Genomic DNA, 25,416 nt, shown 5'->3' with positions numbered 1-25,416 from the left:
GGCACAGGCCCTGGGGCTGGGCCTGTGGGGCCAGGGGAGCCCCATGGGCCTGCGCACGTCGGTCTTGGGGCTGAGCTGGGCCTGGCCTGGGGCCTTGTCAGGGAGCCAGAGCCCGGGCCTGGGCCTCGCACCCCGCTATGGAGCCCCCACTTCTCCACCCTCCGCTCGATCGCTCGGCGCTCCCCTTCTCCTCCCCCCCCCCCCCCGCCGCCTCCACCTCCCACGCGCCTCTGCCGATTGCTCGGCGCTCGGCCTCCCGCCCCGGGGACGCCCCCCCCCCGCCGTGCTCTCTTAGTTGTCTTACTCTGCGCTCGACCGCTCGGCCTGGCGGGCGGGCGCGCGCGGCTCGGCGCTCGGCCTGGCGGCCTGACGGCCGCCCCGCATGTGCCGGAGCCAAGATGGCGGCCTCCACCTCCTCGCAGCCCAAAGTGACAAAAGCGGCGGCGGCGCCGCGACCCCGGGACCGGGACCGGGGTGGGGACGGCGAACCCGAGCCCGAGGCGGCGCCCGAGCCGGGTGAGCCCCCCTTTTCCTCCGCCGACCCCGCCCCGCCGCGCCCGGGCCCACCCGCGGCCCCCACCCCCGACCCCCCCTCCCCTTCCCCCGTCGCTGCGGCGGGCCCGACCCGGGGCAGCCGCCGGTTCCAGGCCCGGCCCTGACGGGGAAGGGGATGGGAGCGGGGAAGGCTCGGCGAAGGCCGCTGTCGCCGAGCCGCCGCCCTCCTTTGTCCGTATCCCGGCCTCGCTTTGTCCCTCACGGGGCCCCCCGCCATCCCCTCGGCGGGTCCCCCCGCGGCCGGCCCGTCCGCTCGCAACAGGCCGCGCCCGGTTCTAGTCACCACGGGGTGGGGGGGGGAAGCCTTTCCCCCTCCTCCCCGCCCCCCTGGGGGAGGGGGGGACACGATCCGGGGTGGGGGGATGCAAATCCCGGCCGCGCCCTGGCACCGCCCCGATGAGCCCGGGGCAGCCCCCGACCGGGCCCGGGCGGGGCTGCCAACGGCCGTCGTCCCCTGCCCTGCAGAGAGGTGCCACCATCCCAGTTCCCCTCCCCAGCAGAGAGGTACCACCTTCATGTCCCCTTCCCCACAGGGAGCTGCCACCATCTGTCCCCCTGCTTCCCGCAGGGAGCTGCCACCGCTCCTCCATCATCCCACCCCAGGGAGCTGCCACCTTTATGTCCCTGTCGTCCCCGTCTACCTCAGGGAGCTGCCACCTTCATGTGTGTATGTCCCAACACACAGAGAGAGCTGCCACCATCCCCTGTGAGGGAACTGCCACCGTTTTCCCCCTCCACATGGAAATGCTACCGTCCTCCCTCCTCCCACTGTCCCCAAGCACCCTGAAGTCCTGCTGGCAGGTCACCACTGTCCCCAGCGGTGTGTCACCTGCCACCAGGGTGGGATGTCCCCCTCTAAAAGCACCCTCAGAGCCCTGTTCTCTCTGGTTCTCCCTCTTGAGCTCTCCAGAGCAGCTTAAACCTTTGCCTCATGAAGCCACCTCTTCACCCTGAACTCCCTCGGACATGTTATCTGCCCTCGGGGGCTAATGATCTCTCTTTATTTTTCCTGGCAGTCCTGGGTCCGGAAGAGGAAGAACTGGTGGCCATGGAGGTGGGTTCACCCCCTCTCCCAAAAAAAAGCACTCCTGCTGGGCAGCTGGATCAAGCCCCCACCAGGATAGGGACCAAACTGTCTCCTGAGCCGCCCGGGAGCAAACCAGAGCCTCAGGACTCCAAAAGTGAGTATTTTGCTCGGCTTTTTGTCATCTCTGACCACTGAGCGCTGTGTTTTTGCTGCAAGGAGAGAGCGGGAAGCCAGGCAGGCATTTGTTTAACTTGATCCGGGAGGATTTTCAGGTCCTTTTGCTTAATTAATCCTCTAATTAAGAGGGCGGATGTGTTGTACTCCGGTATTGCTGGTTTATGTTGCTTTTCTTTCCCCGGCGCTAGCAGCTTTCCAAAGCTTGCCAGGACCAACATGTGCTCACTCTCCTCCTTAAACTACCTCAGTCAGTCCTTCCTCTCCTAATTAACGACGTTCCCCTAAAAAGATCGCTTTGAGATCCCTCTCCCTTGCTGGCTGGGCTTCGGAGCCTGCCTGCGGCTCACTGATTGCAGGAGAAGTCTTCCAAAAACACTCTAGAAAACATCCTCAAGCGGGAAAACCACCCTCCTTCCACCCCAGAGCAGCAATGCTTGTCCTCCCACGGCTCTGCTCGCTCTTCCCTGCTTTATTCCTGCCCGTGCAGGGATGCGAGGAGCACCTTAACTTTCAAAATTAGGGTTGGGGGTGGTAAAAATCCCTTGAGGAGGAGAAACAACGTGGCCGGACGCTGCGCCCTGTGCTCCCTGCCATGTCTGTGCCCTGATTTTATTTTCTCTCTCTCTCTTTTTTTCCCCCCCTCCCCCCTCCTTTCTCTTTTTAGCCCAGAACCTTACGACGTGTGAAGTCTGCGGTGCCTGCTTCGAAACCCGCAAAGGCTTATCCAGCCATGCCCGTTCTCACCTACGGCAACTCGGCGTAGCCGAATCGGAGAGCAGCGGGGCTCCCATCGATTTGCTTTACGAACTGATGAAGCAAAAAGGCAAACCCGACGGCAGCCCCCTGTCTCCCACCCTTGGCAAAAAATCCGGTTCCCCCAAAGATGCCACCACCGGTTCCCCTCGACCCACGCTCCTGGCGCTCAGCAAGGCCGGTGATCGCCCGCTGGACGGTCCCGTTAATAAAGCCATCAAATCCCCTCCCGGCTTCTCAAAAAACCTCTCGCAACCGGGATCCCCCATACTTAAGAAGGTGCCGCCTGCTCTTTCGGGGTCTCCGTCTCCGAAAAACCCCGAGGAGAAGAGCTCCAAGCTCTCGCTGAGCCCTCTGCAGAGCTCCCCGAAAGCACAGTGGCCACAGGCGGATGAGGAAGGACCCCTCAATTTAAGTGAGTGTTTTTGGGTTTTTTTTTTCCCCCTAGTATTTCTCGTTTGGCTGAGGGCAGGAGAAATCCCCAGCTTCTCCCATCCTGCTCCTGCCGAGCCAGGCGTCCCATCGCTTGGCAGCTGGGAGGGCGCAGAGCTTGCTGGAGGATCCAGCGTTTGGTAATGGCTGTGCCGAGGAGAGATGTGCCGCTCAGTCGTGACTGTCGGAGGGGACGGTCTTCCCTGACTGGGCAAACGGGGATTCCTGTTGGGATTTTGGGAAAGCTGCTGACTCTCTGCCCTCCGAGCCCTCCGCATCTCTCTCCCCAACTTTTCTTGCCTCCCTTGGCTCTTCCGGGCCACGGTTTGGCTGTCGTGGAGCACCCTTCTGTGCCACGGCTCAATCCGGCACACCAGCACCCCTCTCCCAGCGGAGCGCTGTGCGTTTGCTGGCGTCAGCCTGTTCCCCGCTGCCATTTCCAGTGTCGGATGCGCTCAGAGAGGTGCTGCCACGGTTCTTGGGACCACGGCCCTGGCGCTGACCCATCCCTCTTTGTCCCCAAGCTCCATCGGTGAATTATTCCGACATCTTGGGACCAAAATAGTTTTCCTGGCAGCAGCTGGCTCTTGCTGCCTTCTCAACACCATGTGTTGAGCTGTGGATGAAGACATTCCCAGCAAAGGGCTCTTTGGCTTCTCTGGCTCGTTAGTTCTTCATCCTCGTTACCAGACTTGCCCAGCAAGCCTGTCCCACTGCTGGCATCACCAACAGGCACTTCATCTCCGGTGTGGAATCGTGGCGCGTTTGAGGGTCGTTTCCTGACACAAAGCAGAAGACAGCACTCTAACGTTTGCTGTATCCGCTCCTTCCCTCGTTGCAGGAGCAGCTTTAAGACCTGATACGCCTCAAAATCCCTGTGGCTGGGGATTTCCTAACCCTGCGAGGTTTCTTGGAGCCATAGGGCTATAAAATCACTCCATCCTGGCTACCGTCTTGCTTTTCCCGAGCTGTAAAGCTCCAGGATGGCAGAGCTGGACGCTGGCCGGTAGCAGGATGAATTCTGTAGCTGGAGGATGCGCCTGTGGGTTTGCTGGAGCAGAGATGCTCTCTGGGAGTGCTCCTCCTCCGCTGGTCACACAAGGTGCAAAGTTTGGTCCCAGCTTGTCCTCGCAGCCCTTTAAAGACTTGGAGCAGCAACAGAAAAGCGCTTTGCCCCGTCTCGTAGCCAGCACCATAATTCCTCTTCATTAGGGCTGCCTGCTAACGAAGCTGTAGGAGCCCGATGAACTCTGGGCTGGCTGCTAAGTTTGGCGTGAGCGAAGTCCCCGGTATGCTGTGGGGAGGTCATACAGGTCCCAAGCTGTGGCACAAGGAATCGGCCTATCTTCTCCCTCATTCCCCTTTGCCAGCCAGGAAACCGAAGCCGCGGCTGTGCCGGCTGTCAGCTGGGTCCGGTCTGCGCGGTGAGCCGAGTTTCGGCTGCCGTGATGCCTCCGCTCTGTCTTTTTAGGTCCCTTCTTGGCATCACTTCAGCAGCACCCAAAATCCTGACTGAGGTTAGAAATTACCACCCAGGCCTCCCCAGTGAGCATTTTCCACTGGTGGGGATGGCCGCACGGTGCCCGGGAGTGGCAGGACAAGTCCTGCCTGTGCCGATCTCCCCTCCACCTGAAATCATCCTGCTCGAGTCTCCCTTGCTGTGCGGGTTTCAGCCGCTGGCGTGGTTTAATCCCAGCTCCAGGCAGGGATCTGCCTCAACCTCCCCATCCCGACACAGCGCCGATGGTTTCTCCCTTCCCCTCTGCAGCCGGAGGGCAGACGAGGACCGGTGAAGTGGCATTTCTCCTCTGGGATATCGCGTAGCTCAGGTTGTGGCTTGTTTTTGGTGGTAAAACCTCTTGCTGCTTCATCTTCCTCCTCTTCTTCATCAATGTGTGGGGAATTGGTGCTTCCTGGAGGCCAGAGATGCCCCCGCTCTAGGGCCGAGCATCCAGCACTGGGGTTGGCAGGGACGTGCTCAGTTTTGGCACGTAATGTTTGTCCTGGTGCCACTGGCACCGCGGTGTCCAGGAGCGTGTCTTCATCCAGAGACCTTCCTCCTTCCCATGGCAGCTGGGCTTGGATGCTGCGCCACGAGCGACACTCACCGCTTCCCGGGGACACGAACGGCCACATTATCCCAGCGCTCCGGCCCATGGCTCTGCCGTCAGCCCCGCCGGGAAGCCCTCCAGCTCCCCGCAGCCGCTGGCTGTTGCGTTTTCCAGGGATACCACGATGCGTTCCAGCCTGCTTCCCACTTTGGGCAGGGATCGGCTTTGCTGCCGTTGGCTGTGTCCGTCTGTCCCAATTGTCTGTTGAGCAATGCCGGTCTTTCTTCTCTCTTCCTCTCCGCAGCCTCGGGGTCGGAGCCGGTGCGAGATATCCGCTGCGAGTTTTGCGGCGAATACTTTGAGAACCGTAAAGGTTTGTCGAGCCACGCTCGATCCCACCTCCGACAAATGGGGGTGACCGAGTGGTACGTCAACGGCTCGCCCATCGACACGCTACGGGAGATCCTCAAACGAAGAACCCAGCCGCGGAGCAGTGCCTCGAATCCTGCTGGTCCCGGGCAAAAAGCCATGGCCAAGACCCTTTTGGGCAGCTTGGGATCCTTGGAACCGCGTGGTCCTGGAGAGATTCACATCCCCACCCTCGCTAAGAAGGTCCAGCAACCCGGCAGCCCCATGGGGCAATCTCCTACCTCGTCCCCACCTCCCACCGCCCGGAAGATGTTTCCAGGCCTTTCTCCTCCCTCCTTGCAGAAGAAGCTCAAACAAGATCAACTGAGGGTGGAAATCAAGCGGGAGATGATGTCGGGAGGACTCCACGGAGAACCTCACCCATCTGACCGAGCCTGGTCACCGCGGGAGGAGATGTCTCCCTTGAACCTCTGTAAGTGAACGGCTCTCGCCTTCCCCGCTCCATCTGTGGGGCCGAGTGGGACCACGCTCCCTCGGGGACGGGGACATGGGGGTTCTTCTTGCTCTGGGAGGGGCTGAGGGCTCTCCCCAGTGCTCTGGGGGAGCCCACATCATTTCCATGGGCCGCGGTGTTGGGGGGCCCCCTCACTGCGGCCGGGGTCCTTCTCATCCCCACCCTGACCCCACGTCTCTCTCCGCAGCCTCCCGAGCCGACCCGGTGCGAGATATCCGCTGCGAGTTTTGTGGCGAATATTTCGAAAACCGCAAAGGTTTGTCGAGCCACGCTCGATCCCACCTCCGACAAATGGGGGTGACCGAGTGGTCGGTCAACGGTTCGCCCATCGACACTCTACGAGAGATCCTCAAAAAGAAATCCAAACCCTGCATTATCAAGAAAGAACCTCACACCTCCAGTATCGAACCCCCTAAAACTATTGGGGAGGAAGGGACGGACCCCAAGTCCCCCGGAAAAATCCTGCAGGGCATGGCCCTGCCTCCCCTGGGCGGGCGGACGGGGAAACCAAGCCCCGGCAGTTCCACCTTGAGCCGGGAGATCTCATTGTCACCTCTCACCAGCAAACCCCAGGGCGGTTTCCTGACGCCGTTATCTGCCAAACGGCCGTTGCAGGACGATCGGTTGGGTCCTCACGCCGAAGTCAAGCACAAAGCGTACATCCAGACCGAGCTGCCCTTCAAAACCAAGTCCGTGCACGACAAACCTGCTCACACGTGTAAGTGGGGGATGCGGGATGGGAGGTAAGAGGTGGGAACAGCGCGGTGGAGCTCCCTCTCGAGATGTCTGTCACGCGGTGGGTAGGCGTGGGGAACCCCCGGTGCTGTGCCGGGAAGGATTTTTGGCTTGGGGATGCAGATCAGGGAGAGGGGAACAGAGATTTGAGGTCGTTGCTGCCCCTGTGGAATTATTCTGGCTCTGTGGAGCCTTCAGTCCCCACAGCCCTCCCCAAACCCTCCACGTTTCTGGAGCTGGCAAACACGGGGACTTTCAATCCCACGGGGGATCTGCCTCCGCGCGGAGCAGGGAGGCAGCCGGCATTGGGGAACCGGCTCCGTGCCGCGTCCCTGCCTTCGCCCGCTCACCTTCCCGTGCCTCCCTCCAGCCAGCGAAGCCTGCTGCGAGCTCTGCGGCCTCTACTTCGAAAACCGCAAAGCTTTGGCCAGCCACGCGCGGGCGCACCTCCGGCAATTCGGTGTCACCGAATGGTGTGTTAACGGTTCGCCTATCGAGACCCTCAGTGAATGGATCCGACATCGACCCCAAAAAGCCGGCGCTTACCGTAGCTACATCCAAGGCGGACGCCCCTTCACTAAGAAATTCCGGAACTCTTCCCACGCCCGGGATCATGATGGTGGCAGCGGCGCTCGACGAATGCCGCTCAGCCTTCAAACCGGCGGCGTGACTCTTCTGAGCAAAGGATTGCCGGGAGATTTGGCTCATGGCGATGCCGGAAAAATCCTGGATGGGGGAAGCAGCGGTGAGCGGCCCATGATCACTTCCCCCCTCTCGTTGGTGAAGGTGGAGGAACATCAGCGCTCGAACATCAACAGTGAGTTGGGGAGAAGCCAGCCCGGAGAGGGCAGCGGGGGTCTCCAGCACCGGCCGAGCGCTGGGAAAAACCGTGCATGCTCCCGGCAGTGCCGGGGGGGGCGGATTCTTTAGCTGAGACCCCCCCTTTCCTCCTCCTCTTCCTCCCAGGGACTCGCTTCCCCGTGATGAGTGGGGGCTGCTCCCTGCGTCGGGGAGCTGAAAGCAGAGAGGCTGTGCCGTGCCGGCAGTGCCGTGCCGGCAGCGCCCTGTGCCTCCCTTGGTGCCCCCCCCCCCCCAATCTAAGCCCCCATTTTTCCTACCCCAGAGTTTGAACGGAGGCAGGCGAGACCCCTGGACACCCCACTCCACCGGGAAGAGGAAGGGGCAGAATTCCAGCAGAAAATGGAGGAGACGCGGCAGCCGCCGCCGCGGATGAGGCCGGTGCCATCCCTGGTCCCTCGCCCGCCGCAAACCTCCTTGGTGAAATTTGTGGGGAACATCTACACCCTCAAATGCAGGTAGGTCACCCTGGGGAATGGGGAATTTCATCCCGTATCCGTAGGGATTCCCTTTCCCGCCCGGAAGCGCTGCCTTTGGCCGCTTGGCGCAGCATGGATCCTTCTTTTTTTGGGGAGGTGGGGGCTGTGTATATCCCCCCTGCTTCCCCAAACCGCACTTTCCGAGCTGACGCCGTGTCCTCCGTAGGTTTTGCGAGGTGGAATTCCAGGGTCCCCTCTCCATCCAGGAGGAATGGGTACGGCATCTCCAGCGGCACATCCTGGAAATGAATTTCTCCAAAGCGGATCCTTTACGGGGTGAAGCTCCCCCTGCACCCGAACCCCCCACCCTCGCCGAGGCTCAGTAACGGGAGCCCAAACTCCGGCTCTCACCGTAACGGAGCCGGCACGGGGAAGCAGCCGCGGATGTCACCGGAACATCCTCACCCCCCCACCCCTTCCCGCATCCACAATTCCTTATTGTTTTGGTTTTTTGGGAAAGGCAGGGGGGCCCAGTCCCACAAGCACTACATGGATCAAGACAACCCTCGGCAATCCCATGGGAGCGACGCGGCAAACTGGGATCCGGCACCGGATCAACAAGGGAACGGCTCAAGGCTGGTTCCCGGCATGGGGGGCGAAGCGGTGGGCGGGTGTCTGTCTGGAATTTTCCCCCCTCCTCGCTTCCCAAAATCCATTTTGTGTTTTGTTTTTTAACCCAAAGAACAAACAGAGTCGGTCTTTACCGGCGGCGATTCTGGATGGAGCCGAGTCGGAGGGGAATTTCAGGGAGCAGCCGCGTTCCCGGAAAAACGCTGTGGATTTTGTATATGACCCTTAGAGTTAATGTATATTCGATTTTTTTTTTTGGTTTTTTCCATAGGCAATGATGAAATTTAGTCTCACGTAGATGTCGGAATCCCTCGGTTCCGGGTTTGCATGTTGCCCAAAATCCCCTTTTCCCACACCAAAAAAAAACCCCAAAAAAACAAAAACAACAACCCGCTGCCGCTTCCCTCCCGCTTTTTCCACCGCAGGGAAAAAACCCCACAACCCAACTCACGCCAGAGTCACCGCTTCCTGCCCCTCCACCACTGCCGTATCCTGTTTAATTTCACCGGAGAAAATAAAATTTAAAAAATTCCAGTGGGAGCCGGAAAATCCCCAGGGAATTCCTGGCATTCCCATCCGGAATCGGCGGCGCCGGGAGGATTCGGTTCAGCCCCCGTCCTTTTCCCGCCCCCAGTTTCACTGTTGCTTTATTATTTCTTTTATTTTTCCCGGTTTTTCCTCGTCTAGCTCCATAGACCTTCCGACTTTTTTAACTCTAGATTTGTGTAGAAATAAGGAATATTCATTTTTATTTTGGAAATCCCAAAACTTCCGAATTTTGGAAGGAATTTTAACGGATAAATTTTTTTTTTTTTTTTTTTTTATTTCCAATTTGGGGTGGGGGGCAGATTCTGGCGATTCTTGTACCCGGGAATATGGGACGTTGGATTAAATTCTTCTGGAAATGAAGCCGGGGGGGAGAGCGGAGTCTCTGGATACCCGGAAGGGCGGGATGGGGGTGGGGACATGCAGGTTTTGGGGGGCATTGGGGCGGTTTTAGGGCTCCCCCAGGGAGGTTTAAAAGGGAGGGGGGGGTCAGGATGAGGTTGTGTCCTGGACTATGGGGACACCGGGGTCACGATGTGGCTTTGACCCATGGAGCAAGGGCACATGGGGGTCAGGATGTGACCTTGACCCCGGGGGTATTGGGGGCACTGGGGTCAGGGTGAGGCCGTGTCCTAAAGTACGGAGACACTGGGGTCACTGTGTGGCCTTGGCCGTGGGGCCAGGCTGTGGCCTTGACCCCTGGGGAAAGGGGACGCTGGGCTCAGGATGAAGCCACGCCCAGGCCACCACCAGCACCCCACGGCAGGCACGAGTGGGGGGTGGTCTCCACGACTACCCCTCCCAAGCTTCCCCCTCGTCCCGCGCCAGACGGACGCGCGTGGGCGCGCCCCCTGTGCACACACACACACACACGCGGGGTGCAGACACGCGTGACACGTGCGCGCGCACGTTCGCGGGTGGGTGAAGCTGCCCCTGCGTGTGTAACACACGCACACACTCCCGACACGCGGCCCCCACGCGGGTGGGTCGCGCGGGTCCCTGGCGGGGCGGGGCCTCTGCGGACGCAGCCAATAGAGGCAGGTGCCACGGCGCGGAGGGGGCGGGGCGAGGCGCGGACCTTCCGGAGAGGGGGCGAGGCTGAAGGCCCGAGGCGGCTCTGTCGCGCTATTGGCGCAAGCAGGGTCAGCCCGCCTCCTAGCGGACCAATCAGAGAACAGAGGGTAGCGGTCATGCCTCCTCGCGAGGTGACAGCGGCGCCGACCAATCAGCGCTCGATCGTGCGGGGTCCATTGAGCGAGGTGCCCGCCGCGCTGCGATTGACACCTGCGCCTGCCAACCGCCGCGGGGCACGCCCAATGGAACGCGAGAGAAACGGTGAGTGACATCCACCTGCAGGCAATGGGAGCCGCGGATCTGGCGGGGAGGCCGGACCAATGGTGGCGGGGCGCGGGCGTCTCCCGGCCAATGAGAGCGGGGAAGGCGGAGCGGCGCGGCCAATGGGGCGGGGAGGCGGGGCCCGCGCGCCGCCGTTACCGTCTCGCGCAGGAGGAGGCGGCGGCGGGCGGCGGCGCCGCCATCATGAGCTACTCAGGTGAGGGGCGGCGGCGCAAGATGGCGGTGCGGGCGGCCCCGCGGGGGAGCCGGGACGCGGCCAGCGCCGCCGCGGCCCCCGCCGGCCCTCGGGGCGGAGTCGGCTGTGAGGCGAGGGGAGGCCGGAGCCTGTGGGCGCTGAGGCCGGGCGGGCCCCCGAGGGGTGACCGGTGAGCCGCCGCTGCCTGGCCTCGCCCCGTGCCCGTGTCAGCGGGGCCTTAGGGCCGGGAGGCGCCTCTGATTCCGAGCCAGCGTTGTGGCCTCGGCCCCTCCGCTTCCCACCCCCGGGACCCCGGCCCGGTGCTCCCTGGGCACCCCCAGGCGGGGGGCGGGGGTAGCTTCCAGCTCCGGTGCGGGTGGCGGGGGAGCAGGCAGCGAGCCAGCCTCGTTTTCTGACCGAAAATTCGTTTATTTTAAGCATAACCGTGATTAAGCTTAATTAGGTTCTGTCTGATTTCTGTCTGGTGGTGGCAGCTGACGGGAATTCCTCATCCTTGCTCAGGTTACGTCCGTAACTCTATTTCTCGCGTAATTTAGTGGCAATTTTGCTTTTCCTTCTTTTAATCTTGACGGTTATTCCTTTGGTGGCTCCTAGAGCGGCATCTCGGCTCACCTGTGGAGTAGGTGGGTGTAGGAAGCGACTTGCTGCTATATTCGGTGTCAGCCGCTTCAGCTGGAAGCGGCTCGGGCTGTAACCAGGGAGGGGAAAGAAAATTAATAAATTACTTTTCTTCTGTGAAGAGGAGTTTCTGATTAAGGGAGAAATCAGAACAAGAACCTGCAAAGTAACATCCCTTTCCCATGGCGTGCGTATAGGTAGATACGAAGGGAAGCGGTGCACATATGTACGCTGGTGAACAAGGCTGTAATTACTTTGAAAATTAGCATTGGGGTAACGGTTTTTAACTGGGGAGCAGGGGATGTCGGTCGGGGCTCCTCCGGGCTGTGCCTTTCTGTCCCGGTATCTCCATCTTCCAGCTGCAAGGGCAAAGTGCAGCGAAGCCGCCGAGATACGTTTCGCCCCAAAGGGCGTCTGAATGTCAGTCCTGGGAGGCTGCAGACTGGCGAACGATGGGATTAAAACTTCCCCAATGTGTCCTGATCCCCTGTTTTTAGGTGTCAATCAGAGCGGGGTTTATTCCGTGTGAGATCCCTCTCGCTTTCCCAAATACTTCACCTCTGCTCCCAAAATGCTTGTTTGTGGAAACTCTGCTTGAAATTAAAACCTGGATTTTACTTGCAGAAGATGAGCAAAGGATGTTGCTTTTGCGGGGATGTCATTGCTGGGGCGACATTAAGGTCTGATTTCTTTGACGTTTGGTGCAAGACTCGTGGATTATTCGGGGCGTCGCTCTGTTTTGACGTGGGGTAATGAGAATCTCTTCAGCCGCAATAACGATAAACTCGTCTCTAATTGCTTTCTGCTCTTTTCTAGGTTATGGAGACTGGAACTCTGGGACGAACAGAGGCAAGTACAATAAAAACTGGGGTCGTTTTTTGGCAGATTGGTTTATTACCTTCCGCTTCAGATCAGTTTCCTGAGCCTGAGGGAGACATGCCGAGGTCGGTGACGAACAACCACCGTCCCCGCCGCAGCACGGACCCTTTGTAGCCTCTTACTGTTCTGCCTGTGCGACAGTTTTCTTTTTTCATTTTAAAAACTCATGTTGAAGCCAACAGAGAACCTTGCTGTAACTGGTTGCACAGAAAAATTGTTCTAGGCAGAATATTTGGGGTTTGGGGGTTGTTTTGCACCCCCCGAAAAAACCCTTCTGCTAGTTGGAAAACCCAAATGATGTCAATGCAGGCGATGATGTAAATCGAGGCAGCAGAAATACAAACTCCCTCTCTGCATGTGCCAGCAGCCAAATGAAAGGGCTGGGGGAAGAAAAACCTAAATTCCAAGCCTCGGCGGGCTTTTAATTGGCTTTGCGTGTTACTCCTATGGTGGGTTTTTTCTGTTTATAAGAGTTTTGGCCTCTTTTAGCAAGAGGAGAAGTCTCTCTGTCGCTTTCTGATGTAAAACATGTGGGAAATGGTAGGCTGAAAGTGTTTTTGCCTTCGGTGCTCGGCTGTAGTGTCTTTGAAGAGGACAGGTATGCCCTATAGTGTCATCCCTTTGACTTTAAGGGGTTACAAAGCAGCTAATATTTGTCTGGCTACCAACAGCTTTGTATCAAGCTAAAAATACGGCTTAAAATGGTCCTTGGATAGCTCTGTGTTAACCCAAAATGGGTTTTCATGAAGGCTCTGCCTTGGCCGTGTTCATTCCTCTCCCAACCGGGTTAGATGGAGGAAGGTATAGGCCGTGGCTGTTGTCTTATGGGACTTACATGAGCAAATTGTTCCCTTAAACCTTTGTGAGCTCAACGGTTCGAACTTTATAGGTGACTTAAGTAGAAATCTGCTCTTTTTTAAGAATCTTAACTCCCCGTGGCAACTGCTTGGGGCGTCTTAATTGCAATTAAAACGTTAATGAAGCCAAATGACTGGAAATAAACCTGGCTCTTTTCTTTTTCTTGTTCCAGGTTATGAGGGTTACGGTTATGGCTATGGATACGGCCAGGATAACTCGGGTAATTATGGATACGGCATGGCCACGTCGAACTCCTGGGAAATGGCCAATTCGGACGTTGACATGAACCCTGACGGTTCGGGCGGCGGCAACACCGATGCCGTCATCGCGAAAATGAACCAGCGCTTAGACATGGTGTCGCACATGGATACGGACGCGATGCAGGGAGGCCACTATGGATCTGGCGGAGACAGGTGAGTGCAGGGCACGAGGCGAGGAGACGCGGTAACGATCTGCTGCTCGGTTTGTTCAGAGCTGGTCTCATCTCGCCTTTCTCCAGCATCATGACTTGAGTGAGCATCCAGAGCTGGCTCAGCCATCCTCCTCTCATCTGCTGTAACTGTAAAATGGGATTTTACACTAAGTTTTCATCAGTGTTTTGCAAAAAGAATCCGAATTTGGGACTTAAATTGCAGTATTTCTAGCAGTGGCTGAAATTTGAGGTTCTTCAGTAAAATAATAGTGACAAGGAATGTTCTCACAAGCTTGCTTATGTACTTCTAGGGCAGTGCTAAGGAAAACGAGGCACTATTTCGTACTTAATCTGAGTTTAAGTCACTAATTTTGATTAACAGATTGACTTCTGCTGCTGTGAGGTTTTTGCAGCCAGTGTCACAGTAGCTGCTCAGCTCTACGAAGTAGTCAACTCCTTGCTGATCTATATTCATGTTTAAGTACTAATAAACAGGATTCTTTCCCCAAATATTTCCTATTTATTAACGTGCATTGTGAGTTTTAAGCCAGGACTTGGTATTTCTACAGAAATACCCACTTACTCCAGGTTTTTAATGCCTTAAATAAGTAAAAGTACATTGGATAAAGTAAAATTCAGGAGTAAATACTAATGAATGTGATGTGACTGTTTTCTGCTCCACTCCTATGCTTCCAGAAGAGTAAAGCTCCTATGAAATTATATGTCTGGCTCTCCTACAAAATGATAGGTCTGTACTATTATAGCAAATCGAGTTCTTTTGGTCTCTTGCTTGGTTTAACTGCACTGGAAAGGGGTCGCTGAATCGTTCCCCGGCTTCTTGTCCCTTCAAACATCATTTTGGGTTTGTCTGGTTTGACCTCATGCGCTGGCGGTTGGCTGCTCACAGACGCGCTCCTCCCAGCAGCCTGTTGCCACCGGTTCGGCACCACCCCACCAGTTGGGAATGGGATAGGCTTTATTAAAATGCCAAAAAATTCCTGCTCTGTCCAGGGAATGAGAAACACGGTAAAAGGAAGATGAATTACTTGGAGAATGTTGGCTCTGGGCTATAACGGAGCAGAAAAGGAGCTACTTACCCTCCAGCTGCTCCGGCTTATGTGTAACCAGACACTGGCAGCTCCTCCACTGGTGCTTGACCTGATTTTGTAGCCCCAGCGTCTCTCCTTGTATCAGCACAGTGACTTTGTCTGACCTTGGAGCTGGGATAACATCTTTTCCCCCCCCTGCTGTTTCCTATCTCCGTGCTCTTGAGGCCTCGCTGTAAAGTGCAGCGGCGAGGGGGTCGCGCTTCAATGAGGCTCGTTAGTTCAGCGTCATGATCTTTTCTTGAGCACCAGGTTACCCCCTCACCCGCCTTGTCAGTCAAAGTACTGCCAGCAAGCACACAAAGCCTTAAATTCCGGTACAAAGCATTTATTTTAGTTTTAATGTTGCAGAATATAAGGTTAAAAATCCTCCACGGCCTCATTTCCAGGAGGGAAAAAATGGATATAAATCAATTGGGGCATACGTTGGCTTTCCAGTTGGGGAAAACAGCTTATGAACGGATGGATTGCATATGGGGAGTGAGGAAGGGTGGGTCTGGAATAGGTCTGTGGTTGTGTCAAGGTGTTCCTTGAGTAGCTGAAGAGTAAATGTCGCTGTTCCTGGAAGTATTTCTGGGTAAGGTGGAACTTGGTGTGGGGACGAGCTGCTCTTGGCTCGCTTCAGCTGCTCCTAAAACTCATTTTGAAGCAGATGTTTGGGAGCGAGGACAAAGTGATAACCCCCAGCCTCAGCTGGTGAAGGAACCCTTGCTCAATGTGGTTGGTTGGGTGGGTTTTTTTTTTATTACTTTAAAACATGTTGGTGATTCTGGAAGAGATGGATGGTTTGAGGGTCTCCCTGGCATCAGGGATTTCCTGTGTCTAAAGGTTTCCAATTCCTCCATTGCTGGAACTGAAACCTTGAAGGTCTGTCACCAGCTCCTGGTCCATGTCCTGTCCCACCATGCAGTGAAATATGGCCCATGTTGAGTGACACATCTGCTGATTGAAAAATAAACCTTAAAAAAAAGTCATCTTTTTTGATGGGTTTTGTTTGCTTAACCTCCTCTCAGTGGCATCTTGCTGATGTGTCTCTTGCAGGTACGACTCATACGAATCCTACGACTCGAGGTCTTCGATGAACGACCGTGACATGTACCGATCTGGCTATGATTACAACGAGTCCGAACACGACAACGATAACGCCTACGAAGGTCACTATGACAACTTCTATGGAAACCGCCGGGATCAATACCAGAACAGAGCACGGGATAACTTTGGTCAACGGGGTCAGAATTGGGGTAGAGACGGACGCAATAACAGACCCATGGCGTCTTCCTATCCTGGGCGCATGGGCGGACAGTGGAACGAGCCTCCGCAATCGATGGGATCGCGGGGTTTCGGTCCCCACGGCTCCTCCAGGCTTCCTTCCCTCTTCTCCCACAACATTATCCCAGAACTCAACATGTTCCAGGGAATGCGAGGCTTTTCGGGAAATATGCGTTACGGAGGAGGAATGATGAGACAACGAATGAGGAGAAACTGGAAAATGTGGGACTCGGATTTTAAAGTAAGTACTTGTGCAATATCCTCCCACCTGCTTGGCTCGAATAGAGACTTAATTTCCCAACAGGCCCACACGTCCTGCCACAAAGGCTGCCAAAATACGCTCTGGGAAGTGATAATACATAATTCTGCATGTTACTGGCTTTGTAGCGTGTTTTCTCCTGAGCAGGCAGAGGAGGCTGCGCTCAGTTGCACAGCAGTATTGATATGTGGGACGTTTTAATCCCAAAAACTTTGTTTTCTGAAGGTGGGAGAATATTGCAGCCCTTCGTGGTGGATTATGTCCTTCCTGATTAACTCTACGTGTCAGAAATTTAGTGCAGGATGCTTAATTCATTCAAAACGAGTAAAATAAGACGTTGCTGGTTGTGGAGGGCACCTGCTCGTACTGCCAGGATTAACCTTTTTCTTCCCTCGCAGCCCCAGAAAAAGAAAATCAAAAAAGATCCCACCACGAAGAAGCGGAAGCAAACCAACAGCTCCGATGAACCTGACAGCAAGGCGGCGAAGACGGACGGCTCCGATAACTCCGACTCCGACAACGGTAAGAGTGGAACAGCTTCGCGGCACGCTTGAAAGTGGTATAAAGCTGCCGCTGTCTTTATTTTCGGCAGAGCCATCGTGCTTTGCCGCACATTTAACGCAGTGGCAAATCTGTTGGTGTTGATCTGGGTTACCTTCTCTTTATGCTGACGGTGGTGTTTCTTTCAGAGGAGGGAACGGAAGGAGAATCGGGAGAAAAAGAGGAGAAAGAGGGTTCCAGAGGCGTAAGTAACTCTTGAAAACTACTTTATCGCGGTTAAAAGCTGTAGTTCTGGCTGGAGGTGCTGGAGCTGTGAAGGCAGATCCCTGGAATCCGTGTTATTCCCAGTGTGAGTCAGGTGGCATCTCCACCGGAGATGCCGCTTCTCCATGCAGTGCCTTGAGTGCCTGGGGAGGGTTTGAGCGGAAGGATGCTGGGGAAGATGTCGAACCAGCCTACAGACATTTGCTTTCTCTAGATGGTTTTAACTTCCTGACGTTGCGTTTTTTTAGGAGGGGGAAGACGAAGAAGGAAAAGATTTGGAGAAAGGTGAGTTGGTGCGTGCGACGGCTCGTTTGCTCTCCGAAGCTCTGCGCGGAGCATAAACCCCCTCCAGTCAGGGGCTCCGACATGGCCAGAAGAGACATTTCCAATGAAATCCGATGGGTTTATTCAGGCTCCTTTGGTTCTTAGAGTCTGTTCGCTCCGTTTGCCTTGTGGCTTGGCTGTCCCTTCTGGTTCGTTGCGTCTTGGTGACCTGAGCTAAACCTCTGCACCTTCTCAATGAAGGGCGATTTGGCTTCTGCACGTGTCCCTGAGTCCCCTGGGGACGCTGCTTTGGTGCCGTGATAAATATTGGAGGTGGGATCCTAGAAGCGAGAGCGAGTCAAGGCTCTTGCGTTCGAGGTTCTGGTGGGATTGCATCGCCGCAGCTGGCGGAGAGAAAACTGGGAGGGCCCTTTCTCAGAGCCACGACAGAGTCACTTGTTCCTCAGGATGAGACCTGTCAGATCTCCACTGACGGGGGGACAGGGGACTAGCTCAGCTGTAATGTCTGCATTTAGTCAGACGAATCCCGTCCTTTGTGTCTGCTCAGGGATAAGGAAATGCTGTAAAAGCCCTGCTAGGGAGGAGCTGGATCCCTTGGTCAAGGTAGGTTGGTGAAGCTGCTAGCCTGGGACTTAGGGAACCAGATTTAAATTTGTGCTGTGCGTTAGACTTGGCTTCGGGTAAGTTGTTGGGGGCTGTGAAACGGGATGAAGCTTCCCAGCTTGGAGAGACGGGACTGGTCGGAGAAGCACCGCGATACCCGAAGGGAGCTTAGAGGGGACCGGAAGGGAGCTTAGAGGGGGTCCTTGCTGCCCGTCCCACCGGTGTGCAGCGTGAATTTGATCCTGGGATGTGCCCGCACATATGCCAGGGCGGGCAGACAGAGAAGCAGCTTTTCTGTCCCAAAAATAAGTGGTGTAAGTTGTTTCCCCTTACCCAAGCTTTACCACATTGACGGTGTTCACTTTGAGGCCAAACAAATCAGACTGGGCCTCTGCCTCCCACCCACTAAGTTTGTCCCAGCGCAGCTTGCTTTTTTTTTTTTGTGAGGGGAAAAAGCTAATTTGGGGTGGACAGCACTTGTTGTATAAACCAGAAGTTTATCTGTAGTTGGCCAGTGGGAGCAGCTTCTTGATTCTGTGGTGTCTCTAGGTTGTGCGGGTTGGTCGGGCTGACGACTAAACTTGTCTAGGGAAATTCTCTTTAATCAGGTGATGTCCTCAAGTAGTGCCCTGAAATACAACCTGCTTTAAACACTTAGGTGCTTTAACAATTCAAGAAGAGATCAGTCAAATCAAACGCAAATTGCAGGCGGGCAAGAAAACTCAAGAGAGGCAAAAGAAGAGGCATCGGGATCGCATGGTAGAAAGGTAATGTAGTTTTGGGGTTGTTTTTTTTTTGTGATGTTGCTTTCTTCTCTGGGACTCTAGGACACGCAGCCAGGGCCCGTCCTTTTGTTCCCAGTTGTCCCAGTGTTTTGCCTGTTCCTCGTAGAAGCTGCTTTGCTCTCCTGCCAGTCGTCTTGCCGTCCATGCTTAAAAGACAAATAGAAATGGGAAAGCCTCTGGGAAACAGTCCCAGAAACGCTTAAAGGGTTGGAGACTTCCATGAGTTTATCTGCCATCCCTTAAGTAGCCCAAGGGAGTAGATGCGGTGAGAAAGCGGTGCCACGTCGAGCTGGAACGGAGTGGTTTGAATATCACTTCCCTTTGCACTTTGTCACTCTCTTGACAGGATCCAGTTTGTTTGTTCGTTATGCAAATATCGGACCTTCTACGATGACGAGATGAACAGTCACCTGGAGAGTAAATTCCATAAGGAGCACTTCAAGTTTGTTGGAACCAAGCTGCCTCAACAAACAGCTGACTTTCTCCAGGTGAGCCCCTGGCTATGTTTCTCTCCCCTCAGTTTAAGAATTCTGCGTTGTACTATTATTAAAATAAAATTATTTTAAAATAAAAGATATTAACACCAAATATTCTGCCATACAGGAATACGTTGCTAATAAAACTAGGAAAACCGAAGAGCGTCGTAAAGCAATTGAAGACATTAACGCAGTTATTCAGCAGATTTACAGGGACCAAGATCTTACGCAAGGTAAGATTTACTACCCGTGTGCCTGCAAGAGTGTCGTGTACCGGCTGCCTTGTCAACTCCATAAACAGTAAAACAGTAAAAAATGGGGGGGAGGGAAGGGGGGGACCTGCTGGTGTTGCTGAAGAGTAAAACCTTCTATACGTTCAAGTGCACCGTCAGCCACTTCAGGTTGTTATCACCCGGCTTTGTGGATGCGAGATAAATGATTAGCTGGCTGAAGAGATTATTTTGTTGTTGTTGCAAAGCCGCAGTGCTGATGCAGCTGCAGTTTGCGTCGCTCATCGTTGCGGCGTGCGGCCAGGCTTGTATCTGGGCCGCCGCTATTCTGTTAACCTGGCTGTATGTAACGCACGCTCTGCTTGGCTCCTCTCCTGCTCCCCGCAAAGACTGTTTTGATGCTGCTGGAAGCGTTAACAAGGAGTTTGTGGCACAGGCTGGAGTAAAACCTGGAATACACCACAGATCCATGGATTATTTTCCAGTTAATACTCTTCCTATCTTCCTTTTCAGATGTTGGCATGGAGCATTTTATTAAAAAGGTGGAGGCGGCTCACTGTGCTGCCTGTGACCTCTTCATCCCGATGCAGTACGGCATCATCCAGAAACACTTGAAGTCGCTCGATCACAACCACAACCGCCGGGTGAGTGGGCAGCCCGGCGCCTCGGGGCTCTTGCAGGCTTCAGCTGCAATAACAGGAGCACAAATTTGGCTGGTTTTAGTTCATGTGGTTCCTGAAACCAGGGAGAACTTTTCTTCATCCTCTTCTGTGCTTTTCTCCACAGTCTGCAGTTAATTTTGTTGTTCTTGTGTCCCTAGAAACTTCTCTCCACAGAGTCTGCAGTTAAAATTAACTGTTCTTGTGTCCCCAGAAACTTCCTCTTTGCAAAAGCTGGCGAACAAGGCATTTGCGGGATTAAAGCACCTTCAATGATGCCTTGTGCCAAGCTGAAAAGAAGATATCCTGTCTCTCACCTTGTTTCTTGCAAATAAACAGCTTTGACTTCCCCGCTTCCGCATACATACACGCTGATGTTGTTACAAGCTTTACTATACCTACAAGCAGTGATCCGAGGTGATGGCTGTCAGACGACAGCTCTTTCTTGGTATAAAATACATACAGCGACCTGCGACTGTAAATCTTGACGCGTTACTGTGGCGATGTTGAGCAGGCTGCGTTACTGTCTGCAGCGCTCGGCTGTTCGGCCGTCCTTCATTCCCCACGCCTCGGCAGAATCAACATGCGCCGACTTTCAACTTCAGTCCCGGAGACTGAAAGATGAAACGATCCCGCTGGTGGAAGTGGATGAAACAACCCACGTGGCTTTTACTTGGCTGCCTGATACCTTTCCGCAGCACAGAATTTGGGGAACGTGCAGAAAATCACAGATGTCTTAAATATTGCTGTGTTGTCGTGTCGTCTGCTGCTGAGCTGTGACTAATTACTGGCCTCATAAATTAAATCAGAACAAAATCTAAGTGTGTTTTGGGGTTGTTTTTTTTGTCTTCCCGTACAGGCTATGATGGAGCAGTCCAAGAAATCGTCGCTAGTAGTTGCGAGGAGTATTCTCAACAACAAACTAATCAGTAAGAAGCTGGAGCGGTACCTGAAGGTAGGTATTTGCGGAGCGGCTTGGTGTGGGGTCAAGTCGGTAGCCACATTTTTTTTCGTGCTGTAGGAATTTTGCAGTAGCTGCTGTTGACTACTGAGGGTGGTTATTAGTTGAAACCTGAGGCAATTTGGGATATCGGATTCCTGGTTGCTGGTCATCGAGTCTCTACGATGCAGATGACTTCATCTGTCATCGCCTGCCCCACACGTTACACGAACAGGATGAGCAAGGCCTCCAGCTTAAACTTTGGCCAGAGACCTGACCGTTGCGCTGTCACCACTAATGTTAGCGTTGATTTGAATTTCTGAGGTGGCATCTGCTTTCAGGAGCTGCTCACTTGACTGCTTTTGGTGCAACCGTTACTCTAAACTTGTTGGGAGGGTTCGCTGGCGTGTACCCTGTGCGAATTCCTCAAAGCAGCTAGAGATAAACTCTCAGCAGACAAATGTTTGTCTTTCTCTTTTCAGGGTGAGAATCCTTTTACGGATGACCCGGAAGAAAAAGAGGAGCATGAGGAAGGAGAAGGGGGAGCCAGTGGAAATGCAGAGGAAGGAACAGCAGAAGGAGCAGATGAAAACAAGGATGAGGAGGAAAATGCGGAGGAAGAAAATCCAGAGGAGGAAAATCCGGAAGAGGAAAATCCAGAAGAAGAAGAAAATCCAGAGGAGGAAAATCTAGATGAGGAAAACAAGGATCCCGAAGAGAACCCAGGAGGAGCTGAAAATGAGGGGGAACGAGAAGAAACAGGGACAGAGACAGAAATCGAGGCACAGCCACAAGCACAAACAGAGGTGGAGCCGGATGCAGAAGACACGGAGGAGCAGCCTTCTCCGCCTGCGGAGGAATCCCTCCCTGAGGAAGAGGAGCCACAGCCAGTAGAAGGTGTGGAGGTAGAAGATGAGGAGGAAGAAGAAAGTGAGGAAGCTGCTGCAGCACAAGAGGATGAGGATGTGGAGTAAACTCTTGATGAGGAAAACGATGTGTAAAAGACCTGGTGTATTTTATTTGGTTTGTTGGGGTTTTTTTTAAACATAACTGTGTCTGTGAATTTCATAGCACATCTTTTGAGTTCTCATTCTACTAAACTCACTTAGGCAGTGGAAGCCTTGACCTGTAAAGTGATTTTTTTGGAAAATAGAGGAATTTTTTTTTTTTTTACCAAATCTTAATTTTAGTAGCTAGGTTTTGTGCGGTCTCTGTTTTTTAGATGGCTTTGTACTAGGAGAATTTCCTTTTGAGCATGTGTGCAAACCAGTGCTACTTCACGATCTGGCGAACAAAACCTCTTCCCCTTGAATTGAAACTTTTCTATATTTAACAAAGATGTGGTTTTTCCCCTTAGCCTGTCTGTCCGGAAACATCAGAAATTCTATCCCAGGATTTTAATTTCTGCAGTGTACACTGTTAAGGTTCTGCATTAACTTCCATGTGATTGTAATATTCCCTCTGATGTTTTATTCTTCCTTTTAATGCGGAGCGAAACTAAGTGATGTCAACATTGTATTGTTTGTAAAATGCTTTCATTTTAAAGGTGAATGTTTTGGTGGGTGGAGATAAAAGGACTGTCCTGAGATTACCTGTGACTCTGCCTTAATTTCTGGTGCCCTGGTAAAGCTTGTGAGAGGTTGGAGGCTTAGAACCGGTCTACAACCCCTGTGTCTTCGTGTTTTGGTTTGTGATTTGGGTTCGGCTCAGCTTTCCTCGCTTCAGCACTGCAGATGGAGCTGACGTAGGCACCTGTGTTAGCAGTGAATGCTTGGTTGAAGTTGTTCTCGGTCAGTCGTCAGCTGGAGTACGGATTCTCCTTCCTGGAAGGAGGGAGAAATTAAGGAAACTTAGTTTCTATGACACCACAGAGGTTATTCCTGCTATGGAGAGAGGCGGCTGGGAGCTTTCCCACTGGATGGGTTGATGGCTAAGGACCCGCTTAGCCTTGAATCGCCATGTCCAGTCTCCCAAACCTCCAACTTGGTGTAAATTATTTGTACAAGAGAATTTTCCCCAGCGATGGGCAGAAAGGGAGATTTAAGCATTAAGGTGAAGATCACTCCTGACCTCAAACCCTTTCCTCCAGCACAGGTGACTGGAGGCAGCAACTCAGCGGATCTTCAGCCATTCCTGTGGAGTCCTCTATGAGCTAACGGCGATCGAGAGATGGACGAGGCGAGCTCCATGAGAAGGAACATTTCACCTGCTCCAGGCCAGGGAGATTTATTACCCAAGAAAACACCAAGCTCAAGTCCTGGAACATTTATCTTGGCCAGAGGCAGGCATCACCTGCTTGCCTTCCTGAGCGGTGAACCCCTCTCCTGCAGACGGGCATCTCAAACTAGTCCTGGAACATCCATTTCCAAACATAATTCATACCCTGAGTCACTACATAACCTCATCGGGGCTGCAAGGAATTTGCCTCGTTCCCTCTTGGGTGGGTATGGCTTGATCCCGAGGTTGACCCTGCAAGCTGTTGGGTGTCAAGGGAGTCGATTGCCACTTGCTTCCACCTCTTGTGCAGGTCTAATCGGGCATCTGTCATTTTTGAGGTGTTTTAGTGTATTAAGCCTGGTTCCTAGGTCTAGCTTTGATGTGTGTTTGAGCTCAGAGCAGCCTAAGAGGGTGCCCTGGAGAATGGCACTTTAGGGTGACGCGGAGAGGATGATTTTGAAGGCTGTAAAAGACCAGAGGAGGGTGCAGGGTTAGAAAGCTGCCTCGGAAGCATAATCTTCACACATTTCTGCTTTGAAAGCATTCAGCTAGCCACCATCATCTGTTCAAATTTAGCCTGTGCCAAGAAAAGAGTCTTGATTCTTCTCCAGCTGCTGTTTTTTTCCTCCTGCTCGGCAGAGCTTTTGGGTGATTTTCCAGGTTTCCTCCTACTTGTCTCTGTAGAAACCCTCTGATCTAGATTTAATTAGCTGGTGCCATCCTAATGAAAACAACTGGGCTTGGCTTTGTTGCAGTGTTAAGACCTGTGCTCTGCTTGTGTTTTACTGTGTTTGGGGATCAATGTTGTAACTGGGGTGGATTTTCAGAAAGCATTATAGGAGAATACCTTTGATTTAAGGTTTACTGAAGAAAATTAAGATTCTTTAGTCGAGGCAGGCTGCCTGTACCTTAAATATTAGGTCCTGGAAGTGGCGAGATCTCCATGAGCCAGCCATTCTTTTTAAAAGCAGACAAAACCCGCCTTTATTTGTTAACGTAGTGAGTTACACCTTCCTTATACCTTTCCCTTTCTACTCTCCCTGTTTCTCTAACATGGTTATACTGGCTGGAGAAATGAATTTTGAGTAGAGGGACCGTCGAGGGGTGCAGGTTGTGTGTTGAATACGCTGCTTCCCAGCTGGTTTTTTTGGGAGAAGGCTCTTCACCTCCTGGCCTGCAGGGTCGGCGGCTCCTCCCATCCCCTTTCACTTGCTCTAGAGGCATTGGCGTCAATCAAAATATCTGCGGAACTTCTATCAGGGAACAGCAAGTTTGCTTACCTTCTCCCTGTTCTTCCACCTTGATTATTAACAAAGAGAAGGCAAATCAGTTGTCAGCATGAAATAATTTGTAATTAATTCCCTTCTTGTGTAATTGGGGCACAGCCTTGAGTGAGGTTACCTTGGTGTTCCTGAAGTTCAGGTTGGAAGGAACATCTCGCCGCCTCATAGCAGAATCCACCTTCCCCTTGCAGAAGTGACATTTTCTGCCTTTATGAATTTTTATCTCTTTAACAGCCGCTTTTCAGGTCGATTAACAAGCACATTGTGTGTTTCGGATGCTCCCCCATGCCCTTCTGCCAAGCTTTTTACAGTCTGGTGATGGATTAATTGTACAACAGCCCTTCCCTTGGACTCTGAGCTTTGTGTTCCCTTTCAAACAAAGGTCCAGCCAAGGAGCAAGTCCTTCTCGAAAGGTGGCTGGTGTGTGCGAGGAGTTGCTCAGCCCAGATTGCCAGCCGTGCTGCCATATTGATGACATCGCGGCTCATCCAGCTCCTCGGGAGTGTTTGGGGCTTTATGGTTGCAATGTATCTGGGTCCTTATAAGCTAAATTTTGCTGTGGGTTTGTGTTCGGAGGAAAAATCCTTGAATTAAGTGCAGACCTAGAAATGCTTAGTGCTCGTATATGTAGTGTTAAGGTTTTTATGGCTCTGTGCTCCCCTAGGCAGTAAACTCGAAACATCTGACAACAATTTATTAGTTGTGCTAACTAAAAGCCCCTCGGACTGCTCGAAGCCCAGCATGATGGACTGTGGCTCCGCAGGAACATCCAAGCACCTCGTCCCCAGAGACGCTGCGGACGGGGAGCACATGAGCGGAGGAGAGACGAGGAAGAGGAAACCAGCCGGGAAGGGCTTGGAGAAGTCAGCGGGTGCTACAATCCTTCTGCGCCAACTTCCCTGTAAACGCCTTCCCTGCACGAATGAACTCTTAAGAAAATTGCTGATGAGTAAGTGATCGTGTAGAGTTCACTGCAGCTGTGTGCTGGCTGCTATGAGGGACTGGCTTCAGGATAGAGGTGCTCAGCTTACACCCGTTAGGGTGATTTTCAGATGCTGACGCTTTTCCCTAAGAAAGGTGAGCTGAACTGTTGCTTTAGCTTGCTTCCCTCCATGCTCCGTACATCTGCTGGCTGTATCCCACATTGATTTGTT

At 53.6% G+C, this 25,416-nt stretch overlaps 2 protein-coding genes across 2 annotated transcripts in view; both read left to right on the top strand.

Annotated features, from left to right (window-relative positions):
* Nucleotides 1–8,276, top strand: part of WIZ (WIZ zinc finger) — a gene marked incomplete at both ends in the record, with an annotated part of 56,196 nt that extends 47,920 nt beyond the window's left edge. The window contains 7 exons of the mRNA XM_082012194.1: nucleotides 1,572–1,736; nucleotides 2,424–2,927; nucleotides 5,300–5,836; nucleotides 6,066–6,596; nucleotides 6,984–7,430; nucleotides 7,737–7,929; nucleotides 8,117–8,276. Coding sequence (XP_081868320.1) covers nucleotides 1,572–1,736; nucleotides 2,424–2,927; nucleotides 5,300–5,836; nucleotides 6,066–6,596; nucleotides 6,984–7,430; nucleotides 7,737–7,929; nucleotides 8,117–8,276 — 2,537 coding nt within the window. The remainder of the gene's footprint in view (nucleotides 1–1,571; nucleotides 1,737–2,423; nucleotides 2,928–5,299; nucleotides 5,837–6,065; nucleotides 6,597–6,983; nucleotides 7,431–7,736; nucleotides 7,930–8,116) is intronic.
* A 2,215-nt stretch (nucleotides 8,277–10,491) lies between these two features.
* Nucleotides 10,492–22,350, top strand: AKAP8L (A-kinase anchoring protein 8 like; the record flags this gene model as incomplete). The annotated part of the gene is made up of 13 exons (XM_082012145.1): nucleotides 10,492–10,618; nucleotides 12,053–12,085; nucleotides 13,146–13,386; nucleotides 15,533–16,001; nucleotides 16,418–16,541; nucleotides 16,709–16,764; nucleotides 17,033–17,069; nucleotides 18,331–18,439; nucleotides 18,804–18,945; nucleotides 19,061–19,166; nucleotides 19,677–19,807; nucleotides 20,682–20,777; nucleotides 21,245–22,350. 13 exons carry the CDS (start codon nucleotides 10,492–10,494, stop codon nucleotides 21,734–21,736), a joined length of 2,163 nt encoding a protein of 720 aa, XP_081868271.1. The 3' UTR covers nucleotides 21,737–22,350.
* Nucleotides 22,351–25,416: the final 3,066 nt, after the last annotated feature.

This window comes from Phaethon aethereus (genome assembly GCF_964289735.1).
Source record: "Phaethon aethereus genome assembly, chromosome: 32".
Classification (NCBI taxonomy): domain Eukaryota; kingdom Metazoa; phylum Chordata; class Aves; order Phaethontiformes; family Phaethontidae; genus Phaethon; species Phaethon aethereus.
The sequence above is the reverse complement of the archived record's forward strand: the minus strand, read 5'-3'. Positions and strand labels throughout refer to the sequence as shown.